Source organism: Hevea brasiliensis, chromosome 5, assembly GCF_030052815.1.
Source record: "Hevea brasiliensis isolate MT/VB/25A 57/8 chromosome 5, ASM3005281v1, whole genome shotgun sequence".
Lineage (NCBI taxonomy): Eukaryota > Viridiplantae > Streptophyta > Magnoliopsida > Malpighiales > Euphorbiaceae > Hevea > Hevea brasiliensis.
Window position 1 is genome coordinate 109,453,151 of NC_079497.1, and position 16,515 is coordinate 109,469,665.

Consider the following 16,515-nt stretch of genomic DNA (forward strand, 5'->3'; position numbering starts at 1 on the left):
TAATTTACAGCTAATTTACGCTACTTAAGAGATTCTAACATATTTTATCATTTCACTTCTTCTAAGAATGATTATTTTCTCTTCTTCTCTGTTGAGAGTTAATGACCAGTGTGAATATTAAACTGGCAAGCTATACACTGAATTGGGTTTGAAACTGGGCTCTCCATCACCAAAATGGCCTAAGCCTTTTTGATTTGATTTGCCAATATTTATATGCCATTTAATTTTCCTGTACACTATCGATGTGAGACTTGTTCTCACAAGTGATATTCAAACACTTCCCTCAAGTGGCAACCCCACAAGTGATATTCCAACACTCCCCTCAAGTGGCAACTAGGACATTCGATTGATACTTGAAACCTGAAACTGAAATGCAGCAGTAACATCAAGAAATTAAATGGAAACCAAAATCAGACGCTGACCTGCTCTGATACCATATTTAGAATTATACACCCAAGAGTGTGAATATCAAATTAGCAAGCTACACATTGAATTGGGCTTGAAATTTGGCTCTCAATCACCAAAATGGTCTAAGCCTTTTTGGTTGTGGTTTGCCAACACTGATATGCCTTTAATTTTCTTGTACACTACTGATGTGCGACTTATTCCCACAAGTGATATTCCAACATTCTCATCACAGGTTCTTGTGATGAATACCAGCTTTCTTACCATGCTGGGTGGTACCACCATTTGATCAGTGCTGTGAAAGTCATTTGCCATCTGGAGTGTGCAAAACTAAAATCTTTGAACTGACATGGCCTAAATGAACTATTAAGCTATCTGATTGTTCATTGGATTTGAGCATTAAGAAATGTTGATATTAGACCTTGGCAGGATTGGAGTTCTTCTGGTAGTTCAATAGCACTGTATCTTTAAAATTTCAATTCACCTTTGTTTGAGTTGAGCGTATGCTGAAATGTTAGAGAAACTGATCTTCTTCTTCTTCTTATTATTATTGTTGTTGTTGTTGTTGTTGTTTTGCATGTGTGCTTCTACATGATTAGTTTGCTAAAAGATTGTAAGTTGTTTAATGTGGAATTGATCCTCAATAAAATAGTATGAAAATCTCCACAAAGAGGTAAATCTAAAACACAATTGAATGATCTTGATAGCAAAGTTTAGCATGGCTAACAATTGATGTATTAGAACAGAAATTAAGATATTAGCTAGTCATATTGAAATGGGGAGACACAATAGGAATGAAGTCTTGATGCTTGCTAGTTTTAAGTTTGTAAAGCAGTATCTGTAGACACAACTGATAATATATTAGTTATGGGGAAATTGTATTGTAAGGTTTCTGAAATAAAATGTATTTCATTAAAATGTTAATAGGGCTCTGTTTCATTTTGTATATATTTGATGAGGATCAAGACACATACAAGGACCTTAGTGAGAAAAATCAAAACCTTTGGTTTATACACATGTGTGAAGGTCACTGGACAAATTACCTTTTCTTGAGAGGAAATTACCTCCTTTACTTCTTGAATCATATGCTTTAATGGCAATTTATTTTAAGGATTAGAAACTTGACTTTTGTCCAGATAGTACTGGTACCTGGGATGGATTTTCCCCCATTCTTTATTCAATTTAGGAGGCAAAAACATGCGGATCATTCTAGACGTCATTATTTAAAGCTTTAGTTATTAATCTGGGATCAGTGGTGGACAATGGAAATCAAGACTCGAGGGATTTGGAGTATCAGAAAAGCATCCTCCATAGATTTATTTATATAGGCCAGGTTAAGCACCAGTTTGCTAATGCTTTATGGTGGGCAAATCACTAGCAAGCAATTGATGAGTTGTAGGGTTCAGAACTTCAGATTTGAAGGAGAGTTTAGAGTCAGGTGGTTGAATTAGAGTTCATTAGAATGAGATCTGGTGATAGTTTTGAAGCTGTGAACAGCGACTATGTGGTACTGTAGAAACGAAGGCAGAGAGAGGAGAATGGGGAACAGACTGGCTAGGCTCTTAGGCAGTCCAAAATTCAAATTCAATCAAAGTGCTTGTAATTCCATTACCAAAAAGCCTAAGAAAATAACTAGGTTACTTATATTTATAGATCTAAATACTATTTGTCCTTTTACGATTAGTTATCTCAAACTAAGAAAATTCTAAACCAGTACAAATTAGGGAGCGAAAGAAATTCCTAAATGATAATAAGCCTATGTTTCCAAAATATGAAGGTATATAAGATAGGAAATGTACCACAATAATCTAAATTTACGTAATTAGGAATCAAATTAAATTAATTCCTAAACTTATTTTTCTTGTACTGCATCATTTATGTTCTACTTTGTGGTCAATGGAAACACTCCTGTGAATGCATGGCTGTGGGTGAACTCTAGTTTCTCATATATGCTAATTATGTGCATGTATCATGTTAAATTCTCTAATGAAACAACTCTCTAAGGAAATTGGCACCATTCTTTAGTTGCAGGCAGCCCTATGACCCAGATGCCTAGTTTGTTAATGAGTTTGAAAGAGCTCTTTTCTTTTTGTTCTTTCTTTCTCAAATGAATGTTGTTTTTCTCTTTCCTCAAAACTTCATGTGATCCTTTACTATTTCGGTGAATTTGCCGTTCTGTGTTAGGATTTTGGTGTTCCAAGGTGTTTCTTTTTCCCATCTCAATCTGGTAGCATAAGGACTTTATGGTTTTTCTTTTTGCTTTGTCCAACCATTGACTTTTGTGTTTGGCCTCATGTGAGGGTCTCTGCTCTTCCCCAGGATTTGAACTGAGTTCATTACGTGGCCAATAGTTTCTGGGTTTCAGTAATTGTGGCAAATTTATGGGAAAAAGCTTGAGTAGTGACGATTATGTATTGGTTTGAATTTAACTGATCCTACGTAGTCGAGTTTGGGTAGAATAGATTGAATGATTGGATAATGGATATTCTTGGTTATCCATATTGGCTTGGTTGACCTGTCTGATAGAATGCTTGATATTAGGCACTATGCTCTTTTTACATTCCATTACTTGGTTCAAAGAGAAGTGCCGGCTTCAAGCTAATATTGCACCTATGTTTTCATTTTGTTTGAGTAATGCTGCTATGCATTGCCAGAGTTGAGGCTGACTCTGTTTATCCTTGAGTGGAATGTTTGTCTGGTGCTATAATTTTTTCTGAACTTGGAAAACTACTTTTAGGAAAATTGCAAGCTTATATTGGCATATAGCTGTCTAATGTTTGTCTAAAGTTTTGAATGGAAATTTGTCTTCACCCCCCACCTCCTTTTTTCTTCACTCAAGTTGAATACTTCTTTCTTGGCCTCTTATGCCTTTGCTCTTTTAGGAATGGAGTTCCAAATGCATATCATTCTCATATCATTCTCATATTCTCATTGATTTCAATTAATCTGTACATGGGTTTATATATACAATTGATTCCTATAATTGTGTTCTACTAATTAGGAAGAAATCCTAAATAGGAATACAGAATACAGAATATATAGAGAAATAATATAGTGATTGACTTTTCATAACATAATGATTGACTTTCCATAACACTCCCTCTCAAGTTGGAGCATAGATGTTAACCATGCCTAACTTGTTACAAATATAGTCAATCCTAGCTCCATTCAGAGCTTTTGTGAAAATATCTCCTAACTGCTCTCCAGTTTTAATGTGTCCTGTTGAGATGATCTGTTGTTGAATCTTTTCACGAATAAAGTGACAATCAATCTCAATATGTTTGGTTCGCTCATGAAACACCAGATTATAAGCAATATGAAGAGCAGCTTGATTATCACACCACAATTTTGTGGACAGGGAGGTCTTAAAACCTGTCTCGTCTAGTAATTGAAGTATCCATATTACCTCACATACTGATTGTGCCATGGATCTGTATTCGGATTCAGCACTAGATCGAGAAACTACACTCTGCTTCTTGCTTCTCCAAGACACCAAATTTCCTTCAATAAAAATGCAATATCTAGTAGTTGACCTCCTGTCAACCTTAGATCCAGCCCAGTCGGCATCTGAAAAACATTCAACATTCAAATGCCCATGATTACCATATAGCAAACCTTTTCCTGGAGCGCCCTTCAGATAACACAAGATTTGTTCCAAGACTTCCCAATGAGCAACAGTTGGGGAAGATATAAACTGACTTACCACACTAACGGCATAAGCAATGTCAGGACGAGTGACTGTAAGGTAGTTTAATTTTCCTACCAATCTCCTGTATCTCTCTGGATCTTCAAACAACTCACTATCCCCTGCTAACAGTTGTAAAGTTGGAGTCATTGGTGCGCTACAAGGCTTAGCACCTAATTTTCCTGTCTCTGTCAATAGATCGAGGACATATTTTCTTTGAGACAAGAAAATACCCTTCTTACTTCTCATAACTTCGATACCCAAGAAATACTTTAACAATCCCAAGTCTTTGGTCTGAAACTGAGTTTGGAGGAAGGTTTTAAGAGATGAAATACCTGCAGAGTCACTCCCAGTGATGACAATGTCATCCACATAGACTACCAAGAGAATTAAACCAGCCTCAGATTGCCTATAAAATACTGAGTGATCACACTTACTCTTTTGCATACCAAATTCCTGTACTGCTTCACTAAATCTCCCAAACCATGCCCTAAGACTTTGTTTCAAGCTATAAAGAGACTTCCGAAGCCTACAAACTTTACCCAACTCCCCCTGAGCAACAAACCCAGGTGGTTGCTTCATATACACCTCCTCCTGAAGATCACCATGAAGGAAAGCATTCTTGATATCCAATTGATGCAGGGGCCAATCATATGTAGCTGCTAAAGAGATAAACAAGCGAATAGAAGTAAGTTTAGCTACAGGAGAAAAAGTATCAGAGTAATCAACCCCATATGTCTGAGCATATCCTTTTGCTACAAGGCATGCTTTTAACCTAGCCACAGAACCATCAGGATTTATCTTTACTGTAAATATCCATTTGCAACCAATAACTTTCTTGCTAGTGGGCAAAGGCAACAGTTCCCATGTACCATTAGCATCAAAAGCCTCAATTTCCTCTTTCATAGCATCACACCAGCCAGGATGAGACAGTGTCTCATCAACAGTATTAGGGATAGGAACAGAGTCCAAAGAAGTAACAAAACACCGAGAACAAGAAGACAATTGATTATAAGAAACAAAAGAAGAGATAGGGTAAGTACATGAACGTTTATCTTTACGAAGAGCAATGGGTAAGTCTAGATCAGAATCATGATCAGTATGAGGTACAGGATCTCCCAACGAAGTAGCTGGTGGAGGATCTGAGTCAGGAATCTCCAATCTCCTGGAATAAACATGAACAACGGGAGGTCGAGTAGGTCTAGAGACAGAAGAAAAAGGCTGTGGGAGAGGACTAGACATTGGTTGGACAGTATATATTAAGAGATCATCCTCCTCCCCCTGACTCTCATACACAGATGATGGAGGAAAAAATGGAGTTGTGACACCCCTTACCCGACTAAAGTGTAGCCGAGCAAGCAATGCCACTCAGTGTGCCGGAGCACTCTATTTTATCTTAATTAATTTTTATCATAATTTTGAATATAACTTGTGAAATATAATTCATTTTAAGCAATTTATCGAAATTTTTATTTATTTGAGGTTCCGAAAATTTTAAAGAAAATCCGGCAGAATACCGGCTAAAAATGGAGAAAACCGTTCTTCGGAACCTGTGAAAAACACTTCTAATAATCATATTCATCCATTCACAAACTCCAATATCAAAATCTCAATATTTTTCAACCATTCGTTTCTCAATCATTCATCTCATTTATTAATCATGTACAAGTCATAAATAGACATTCACTCTTCCATTCACAAATACAATTTTCATTATTTACATGAATATCAAAATTCATTACATAAGTTCAAATACATATGAGAAAATAGAAATTAGTTACAAAATATCAAAATGAAATCTAGTGTCCTACCAATGCACTGTGGAAGGTGAGGTGACACGGACACTATGCAGAACTGTGAACTGCCTTACCCAATCTGTGGTCTATCGGGCCCTCTGTCCAAATCTTTAGTACCTACGCGTTGCAAAAGCGACGCGCTAAGCATAAAGCTTAGTGGTGCCAATAATACAAGAAAATATAATATGCAAATAAAAATAATAATTTCCTTGCTATATAATATGCAAATAAAAATAATAATTTCCTTGCTATTGTGTTCGTAAGAATTGACTAATTACTAACTTATTGTTTAGTCGAGGGCTAATCATGTTTTATGATATTAACTTCTTCATGCATTTCATTAATTATTTTCTTCATGATCTTGAGCTTCTTTGTATTTTTGTAATCATTCCTGATACTTAATTTTCGTATTTTCTTTAATAATCAGTGCAACCACAGTTATACTTTTCCATGCCCAAGTAACCTATACTGAATGACTGGACTGGATAACGGGTCGTTGGCACTGGACACCGCGGTGTCTCGGGCCGTCATACCATGGGACGCAGAACGTCAACCATGTATGCAGTCAGTATGGCTAAAAAGCCATGAATACTGGCATAAAAGCCATGAATACTGGCATAAAAGCCATGAATACGGGCATAAAGCCATGAATATAGGCATAAAGCCTTTCGCAGTACTGCTAAAACAAAACCCTATTGGCATGCCAACCTATCCAAACCAATCACATTAGGCCTACTAGGGCATTTTGCACTTTTAAGTTTCACAATTTTTGAATTTCAAGTCTTGGTGTCACTATTCACTTCATTGGTCAACAAAAAGTTGACTTTTGCATAGAAAATAGTTGCATTGGTTTTAACACTTCCAATGTACCACATTTTGCATTTAAAACTTGTTGGCATTAAGCATTAATACCATTTCTAAGCTTAAACCAAGAGAAGCAAAATTTTCAATTTTTGTAACTCAATTTTACTATTCCATTGGGCACTGTTGCAGTAAGAATTTGAAGAAATGGTAAACATGAAAGTTGTTCCTTATTTTGTCTAGTTGAATTTCCTTTTTTAAATCACTCCATTTGGAGTTTTGTAGCTCAAGTTATGGCCAAAATAAGTTTACTGTTCACGTGCACTGTTCATACTGCTATCTTGGGTTCTGGCAGATTTTGATCTAACTTTGGTTAGTAATTTGATCAAGTTAAGTTCTTAATTTGGTCTAACTTTCTTCATATGAAATGTTCTACCATGCCTCAGGTTTCCATCGGTTCAAGAATCGCCTAAATCCGAGTTTTCTAGAGAGAGTTATAGTCATCCAAACATTACTGCTCAAATGAAAATCTGCAGAGTTGCAGGTTTGATAACTTAACTTTGCTCAATAATTTGAATGGGTTAATGGCATAATTTGGGGTAGGTTTCTTCATGAAAGTTGTTTTTTTATATCTTATCTTGTTGCTGTAAAAATTTCAGGTCAATTGACCATATCTACAGTGAGTTATGGCCAAATTCATTTGGTCATTTCTGCAGGTGTTGTTGCAGGGTATCCGGATTGGGGCTCTTGCTTTGGTCTTTTGGGCATGGTTTCTTCAGCAAAAATGTGCCATTATAAGCCTAGTTTCATGTCCAATTGGCCAAACACCAATTGGACCAACACAGCCAAGGATATGGCAGTCCAAGTGGACTGAAATTTCAGTCACCCTGCTGCACTCACAAGGTAGCATACTCATTCACTTTGCCATGCTATATTTCAGTCCAAATTATGGTCAACTTACCTAAAATGGTCACTAATTGACCATTAACATGTTCTCTAACAATTTCCTAAGCCAAGTCAAATTTTCACTTCTCAAAACCCTAGCATCCATTTCAATTTACCCATACACCTTAGTTAGCACACTAGTTCATTATCCATGCATATATATATACCTTAAATATCATTTCTAGCCCACTCTAAGTCCAACAAAACACTCATTCCTATCCCTACAATAGGGCTGCCAAAATCCATGGGCTGCTCACACATGAGTTTAGTCCATTTAATTTACAATTCCTTACTAAATTCAAGTCCCTAAACATGAAATTAAAGAGTTTTAGGTGTATAGATGCACTAACCTCACTTTAACCTCTTCTTGCACTTGTAGAAATTTTGGAATTTCCTCACTTTTTGATAATCAAAATATTCCTCTTGATGTGGGGATAAATTTTTGTAAAGGGGCTTAGGGATTTTGGTGGATAGATAAAGAGAAAATGCAAGCTTAAAGCTTGAAAATTTGATGAAGAAAATGGCCATGGAGATTCGGGGAAGAAGGTGAAGGTGAGCAGATTGTTTTTCCCTATTTTGACTTCTTTTCTCTTATTTAATGTCTTATAAATGTATTTGTTAAGTTTTGATTGGCTAAGGGGTTCTAATTACATCAAGCTTATGTCATAAATGCCTTTTTATTTGATTTTTCTTTCTTCTTTCTTTAACTCATTTCTAATTAAATTTTTACTATTATTTATTCATATTTTAGATCATAATAATTATTTACTTAACTGGACAAGTCGGTCAAAAATCATCTCTGAAGGCGAAATGACCAAAATGCCCTCCGTTTGGCTTAACGGGTCAAAATTGTCTGTACCGATTGAAAAATTTTTCTAAATATTTTCTTGGCATTCTAATGCCATAGGAACCTCAATGACCCTTCTCTGGAGTCCCAAAAATTATTTTATGAATTTTTACCTGGGTCTAGGGTTCCTAGTTGCGAACATAACTTCCCTCCGGTTACCCATCGCTTGGGCACCGGCTCATTTGACTTAGTTGTATTTTATTTCTAAAATTTTTACTAAATTTTTCTTATTAATATTTGAGTTAATTATGGTCCCTCACTTTAGTTTAAATATTTTTCCGGACGTTCTAGCTGTCCGGACCGACACCGGTCACCGGAACAGTAGAATGTACGGAGTTGCTACCGGGAGGATGTTACAGGAGTGGACTCAAAAAATGTGACATCTGCAGAAATAAGATAACGATTAAGAGTAGGAGAGAAACAACGGTACCCTTTTTGGAGCCGGGAGTACCCAAGGAAGACACATTTGAGAGATTTTGGATCCAATTTAGTAACCTGTGGACGAACATCATGCACAAAACAGGTACAACCAAAAATACGGGGTTCAATAGGGAACAAAGATTTTGTAGGAAACAAAATAGTATAAGGAATATCCCCATTAAGGACAGAAGACGCCATACGATTGATCAAAAAACATGCCGTAGAAACTGCATCTGCCCAAAAGTATTTAGGTACTTTCATCTAAAAAAGAAGAGCACGAGTTACCTCAAGAAGATGATGATTTTTTCTTTCGGCCACGCCATTTTGGGATGGGGTATCCACACAGGAAGATTGATGAAGAATGTCATTTTGTGTCATATAAGGCTGAAATTGTGCTGAAAAGTATTCTTTGGCATTGTCACTTCTTAATATGCGCACAGAAATATTAAATTGAGTTTTGATTTCATTACAAAAGGCACAAAAGATAGAAAACAACTCAGAACGATTCTTCATTAAATATAACCAGGTAACACGATAGTAATCATTAACAAAAGTAATAAAATAACGAAATCCAGTTTTAGATGTAACAGAACAAGGACCCCAAACATCAGAATAAACTAACTCAAAAGGGGATGAAACCCGTTTATTGACTCTAGACACAGAAGGCAAACGATGATGTTTTGCAAACTGACACGACTCACATTCTAATACTGATAAAGACTGAAATTGAGGACACAGCTTCTTCATGGTAGACAAAGAAGGATGACCCAATCTACAATAAGCTTCAAGAGGTGTTAAGGTACTGGAGCAAACAAGCGACCGCGGTACATGATTTTCCAAAATGTAGAGACTACCTGACTCGCGTCCTCTACCAATAATCTGCTTTGTCGTAAGATCCTGAAACAAACACTGGTCAGAAAAAAAGGAAACAGAACAATTTAAGGTACGAGTAAGTTTACTAACAGAAAGTAGATTAAAAGAGAATTTTGGTAGACACAAAACAGAAGACAAAGAAATTGACGAAGTCGGGTTCGCAGTTCCAGAATCCATGACACAAGAAGTAGAACCATCAGCTAAAGTAATAGTAGAAGAAGTGAGATTAGACTAAAAAGCAGATAGAAGACTAGAATTACCTGTCATGTGATCCGTCGCACCAGAATCAATAACCCATTTGGATGACGAAGACACAAGGCAGTAGTGGATTTACCTGACTCAGCGATCGCAGTGACAGGGGAACTGGTAGGCTTTAGAAATGCCTGATACTGGGAAAATTGTGCGAAATCCTCTGCAGATACCAAAATAGTTTTCTCAGAGGAAGATACTATAGAATTCTCTGCTGCCATATTTGCCATTTGTGATCGCTGATTTTTCCTCTGAAGTTGCGGACAATTATATTTTGTATGGCCAGGCTCATGGCAATAATAACAAATGACTCCTCTTGAGTTCTGATTAGAACTAGCCTCTCCATTACGCTGATTACTTCTGTTACCTGTAATTCCTCCTCTACTTTCTCTTCTATTACCCTGTTGTCCATTTGGATTACGGCTAATAAGAGCACTATTGGCAGGTTGTGAAGATTGAGTACTCTCTGTACAAAGGACCCGTGTGAACATTTCATGTAAAGAGGAAATCTCAGAACTGGAGAGAATCTGAGATTTAGCAGTCTCATACTCTGAAGGAAGGCCTGCAAGAAAACTTATAACAGCCAGTTGCTCTCGTTGGGCCTGCTGAACTTTCACATCAGGACTAAAAGGCAACAATACATTAAGTTCCTCATATACCCGTTTAAAATCCATAAAATAAGCCGTGAGAGACTTATCCTCTTTCTCAGCACGGTAGAATGCCTTACAAACATCATAAATACGGGAGATATTCCCTTTACCAGAATACAGAAAATCTAAGTAATCCATCAATTCCTTAACAAATTCACAGTGATTAATTAAACTAATTACCTCACTAGGAATCGAGTTCCGAAGCTGCAAAAACAATCGAGTATCCTCCCTTAGCCAAGTTTGTCGTGTATCATCAGTGGGTGGATTTTTAGTAAGGTGATCATCCTTATCAATGCTGCGCAAATAGACCCTAACAGTCTTACTCCACTCCAGGTAATTCGAACCATTAAGTTTGTGTTCTGTGATCTTAATCATCACCGGAATCACATCAGAAATAACATTCCTATTGTTTGCCATTTGTTGAGACAAAGAAAACTAACCGAAACGCTAATCCAAAGTGCTTATAGCAGCAAAATAACCCAAAATCACAAATCAAGCAAATATCGAAATAGGATATGAAAGCCAGCCAAACCTCAGAAGTCCTTTAATGTTATACTGGATCAGGCAACAGCACAAAGTGGTGGAATGAGGGGGTTGAGGGGACGCCGGAGATGTTGATCGAGGTTGAAACGGGCGGTCGGCGGCCAAGGTCTCTCCTGAGCTGGGTAGTGAGAACAAATAGTCACCATAGATTGATGACCTGCTCTGATACCATGTAAAAAGAGATGATTCTCATTGATTTCAATTAATCTGTACATGGGTATATATATACAATTGATTCTTATAATTGTGTTCTACTAATTAGGAAGAAATCCTAAATAAGAAATCCTAAATAGGAATACAGAATACAGAATATACAGAGAAATATATAGTGATTGACTTTCCATAATATAATGATTGACTTTCGATAACAGGCATGACTTGTAAGGTGTTGGAAAAGCAGTTGTGGTACCTGACATGCATTTGGGATGCCAAATGCTGCATCTCTGGAAAATTTTAAAATGCTGTATTGTTTAATGGATGTAGAGAATTTATCACCCAAATTCAAGACTAATATCATTCAGTTTCATCCGAGTACCATATTTTGATGGCCAGATTGGACTTTGAGAGTGGGAATGTAATGTCACATGTTGAAGCCATTAAAAGAAGGATTTTCTCATTTTGCTTTAACTGAAATGAAATGGAGTTTGCGCCCATGTATTGAAATGCTATGTAGACTCACTGTTTTTGTTCTGTCGATTACATGCCTGGTTGCAGACTATCTTTTTTGGCAATTGATGCTTGATTGTGTTTTCGTGTTTTGCTTAAGGTGAACATTTTTAAGATTTACTTTTTAGCTGTAGGTTGGTTATTTTTCAACACAGGGAAAAAATGGCATAATTTATAGGTATTTTATATCCATCGAAAATGTAAAATTTTTCTGATAATTTTGGTTATCACATGTTCAAACTAATTGTGTTCTTTAATTGTGTTCTTTATAGCTGTAGGTTGGTCAACGCGTGCACATACGACTGATGTGTATGTAAGAGAGGCAAACGCCCAATAAATAAAAATTGCCCATGGGATGTTATTATTATTATTATTATTGTAAATGATGCATTCTCAGCAGGGTGGAGCTATACTATTTTTTTTTTTTCTGTAAAAATATTATTTTTAAATTTTTATTTTTTAAAAAATAATTTTTAATTTATAAATAAATATAATTAAAAATTATTAATTTATTTAATATATAAACAATTAATAACAATTTAATATAATTTATTAAAATTTGTATTATTATAATATCATTTTATTATTGGCTTATATTAATCACATAATTGCTTTTTATTAACTTTAATAATTTTTTTAAAAAATTATGCACAGTAATTTTTAATTTTATTAATAAGATAAATATTTAATAAATTATATCTATAATGAATTTATTTATTCATTTATTATTTTTATATATGTCAAAATAATTTTAATTAATCGGTAATTATATATATATATATATATATATATATATATATATATGTCATATTTATGATTTTTACGTGGCCCCTCATAATATAATGTCTGGCCCCACCGGCCCGCCATTGATTCTTGGTGTGGAGTACTCTTGAGGATGGATATATATGAATGTAGAAAGAATTCCAGACGCTTATAGATTTGACAAGAATGTCGTTTGGTAATGATGTTGTTGAACTGGATTTTCATTTATAGATTTAACAGAGAAATCGTTTATCTATCTAGATTTGTATTGGATTTTTTTCATTAAGAACAACAAAAAGAAAGATGTCACTAGCTCTGGGTCCGGAGACCTACTGTTTCTAGTAATTTGTAGAACATTTAGCGAGTCAAAATTGCCTTTAAACATTGGTCCCAACTTTGATAACATTAGATGGCGGTGTTCCTCTTGTTATTCTGACGTGCATAGCCTAGGCAATGCACTTTGTTTCTGATATTTTCTCTTAAGTTATTTGAACAATGAATGTGAACTTAAATCTGGAGGTTTGAACAGATCTTTCTCATTTTACTGATACTATGCTTGAAAATCTGGTAAACTTGTGGTTTGGTTTTTTTTTTTTTTAATGTACAAAACTATGTGGTGTGTGAGAGAGAAAGGATTATATGAGAGTTAAGGAAGCAAAGGTTGAAAAAAGAGAAACAAAATTTAATAGTGCGAAGGTGGACAAGACAGGTTAGTAGAGAAGGGTTTATTTTACCAAAATAGAGAATGGCAACAGAAAGGTGGCATTGAGTGAGTGATGGGAAGAGTTAGTGAAAAGGAAAGCAAAAGAAAAGATTGAACATTACATAAACTGAAGGTGGAATTAAATTTGTATTTATCATCCGACGTAATACCCTTCATTATTTTCAACTGTCTCAATTACTCTTGCATTTATGTGTTTTTAATAGCCTTTCAATCTAATATAGTCCCTTCTTTTTCAATGCTCGAACCACCCAACCTCCCCTCTTCAACCCCTTCTTCATTTACGTAATTACCCTTCTCTTTTTTCCTTAAATTAAAATCCTTTGACATTATATGTATTACCTTCTCAATCCTTAATACCATATTATAATTATTCTCCTGTTTCTGTTAATATGGTTTGTTTCTTCTATTTTATCTGCACTTTGATCTTGGGTTGGCTGATGATGTCTAACTAGCAAGTGGCAAGGGAAGACCGTTAAAAGGTTGCACTGTAGTGCATAACTGGGCAAACATTTGTCTGTTTTCATGGACTTGTCACTTGCCCAATGTGCTGCTACAGATTCCTAATTGTGGATTTAGTGCTTATTGATTAAGAAACTCTTTGCACTGATTGTTTCATCTTGTCAGCCTGCACAGTGGGGAATTCTTCATCCTAGTTTAGCTCTTTAATCTTCTGTTATTAGCATGTAATCTCCTTGATGGTAAAATTTCTTTTGACACAGATTAAGCTAGCTAGGCATGGAATGGTGATGCCTGTGGGGCATGAGTCGGCCCACTTTCATCTTCTAAAATTGCTTCCAAGTACAAAAGGATCTAGATTTACCCATCCCTATGACTATACCTGGTAAATTGGTGGATTATTCACTCTTCCCGTTATTTCAGCTGACATGGACACTGCGTCAGTGCCAAGTAATTTCTGGTTGGAAATAAGGAACTTTAAACAAAAAAGAAATGAATAGATTAAAAAAAGAAAGGGATAAAATCATAAAATGCCTAGCATTCATAGGAAAATTTGGGCTACTGCAACTAACCCGCTTACATTTGTCTTCTGCTAAGCGGCAAGAAAGCTGAACCCACAAAGAAAACACAAACACTACCTGAGTTCATACAGCGCCTATTCTTTGTTCTATGACTAGAAAAAGGGCAGAAATGAAATATATTTAGAACAGAGAGAGAGAGAGAGAGAGGGAGGATTAGTGCTATTTGGGCTCCAAGTTTAATTTCGTCTCTTTTAACTTCCCATTCCCTGCAACCACATCATTCTAGCATGGAACAGAGCTGCAAAAAACTGGAGCCCAAATAGCACTACTTGAGGTAAAAGGGGGGAGAATATAGAGAGTCTACTAGTTCCAATAGCAGCAGAATCAGTCAGAAGGAAGCCCTACTACTTTTTTTTTTTTTTTTAACTGTTCTTTGTCTGTAGAGTGTTGTCATGGAGGAAATCAAGCAACACAGTACTCTTGCATTTGGGGCATTTAGGGTCATCTTCCGAGAGCATCACATACATGAGGCACCTTGGGCATCCCACAAGCACCATGGAAGTAGCTTCAGGGCTATTAGAGTATAGCAGAGTGTCTTCTTGGTTCAGCTCTGATGACACACATGAGCTTGGTGGTGATGTTGGTGAAACTGTCGCTGACCGGCTTGGTGATTCCACTCTAGGATTAGCCCTTGGTGGTGATAGGTTCAGCTTCAGGTCGAGCTTGGGCCCGTTGCCATTTCTTCGACTCATCTTTGATGTGTTCTGTGTAGTATATTTCACCTGTCAAAAAACAGAACCAACAGAGTTCAATTGAGGAACTAAACGGTTCAAACGCAAGTGATTAGATATAAACTAGTTTAAAACATTGGCATGAATGATACCTTAAGGTTAAGGAACTTCTGCTAACCTAAAAGCAGAGGAGAGGGCTCTTCTAATTAAATATAGGAGGAAGAAGGAAAGTTGGTATTATGGAAGAAGAGATCAAGAGTGAGTGGAAGAGTAGCTGCTAGGCTTGAACCATGACCAACAACACTAGCACCTTCAAAATGATCTTGGTGTTGGTGGGTTTGAACATGTAAGGCCATTATATAAAAGGGAAATGAAGGGAGAGAGATGGGGTTTTATTTAAAGCTTAATTTAATTATGGGGAAGAGGTGGAGGGTGTAGAGAGAGAGAGAGAGAGAGAGAATTGAATTGAATTGAAGTATTGGTGGAAGAAAGGTGTAAATTGAGGCCAGGAAATGTATTAATGAATTGAAAAACCCCAAGGTGTAAGCAGAAGGGGGAAATCTGGAGTAAATATTCCAATTAGAAATTGCAGCAATCCTTCATTCATTGCTTTTAGGGAGGAAAAGGGGAAGAGGGGTCGGTGTTTTAAAGTCTTTGAGAACAATATGGCACAGGAAAAACCCACTGGCTTTTAAGACTTATGTGCTAGAAAGATTTTTTTTTTTTTTTAAGAAATAAAAATCAAAATTGAAACCAGCACCACCTAAGAATTTAATAGAAAACACCAAGAAATTAAATGTCAACTAAATAAAAGTAACCATAACAGATAAATACAATGTAAATATCCAACAGCATACAAAGAAATTGAAATCTAAAAGCCACAGAAAAATTAAATGGAAACACTATGAAATTACAGTCATATTAAATTCGAAGAAGGGAAAGAGAACTCACCCTCTGCACTCTGTTTTCTGTTACAAATCTAAAAGCTGGTAAATATTTTAAACATCCTTGTATTTCTCATTAATATCATTTGCCTCACTTGTAGTTGTGCTTCCTTTTGTCTTTAAAATAAAGTATACAAGTTGAATAACTGTGAGGTCAAATATTTATGTCGTGATGGGTATAACAATAATTAAAATATAAAATAAGTATATTAATCTAAATATAAATTTTAATATAATAATTATTAAATTAATTTTTATAAAAGATTAAATTTATAATAATCGGAAAAAAAATAAAGGCAACCAAATAATCCCTCACAGCTCCAACAAAAAGTATTGCAGAAAAACTTGGGATGTCCCTATAAATTCAGTTTGCTAATGCTTCAAATCAACCTTTTATTATTATTATTATTATTATTAAATAAAAAAATTTTGAATTAATCAGTAACTGGGCATTTGGTTAAATATAATAAATAATGATCTGCTTTCAGTAAATGGGT

The 16,515-nt window shown here is 35.7% G+C and overlaps 1 protein-coding gene across 1 annotated transcript; it reads right to left on the reverse strand.

Annotated features, from left to right (window-relative positions):
* Positions 1-14,340: 14,340 nt before the first annotated feature.
* Positions 14,341-15,699, reverse strand: LOC110632657 (protein GL2-INTERACTING REPRESSOR 1). Its single transcript, XM_021780965.2, has 2 exons — positions 15,227-15,699; positions 14,341-15,125 (listed from the first exon to the last, which is right to left on the reverse strand). The coding sequence occupies exon 2, from the start codon at positions 15,093-15,095 to the stop codon at positions 14,766-14,768; it is 330 nt and encodes a 109-aa protein (XP_021636657.2). The 5' UTR covers positions 15,096-15,125; positions 15,227-15,699; the 3' UTR covers positions 14,341-14,765.
* Positions 15,700-16,515: the final 816 nt, after the last annotated feature.

What these genes read in the sequence shown, in the direction of transcription:
- LOC110632657 (XM_021780965.2), bottom strand. Translation starts at nt 15,095, where the DNA reads ATGAGTCGAAGAAATGGCAACGGGCCCAAGCTCGACCTGAAGCTGAAC.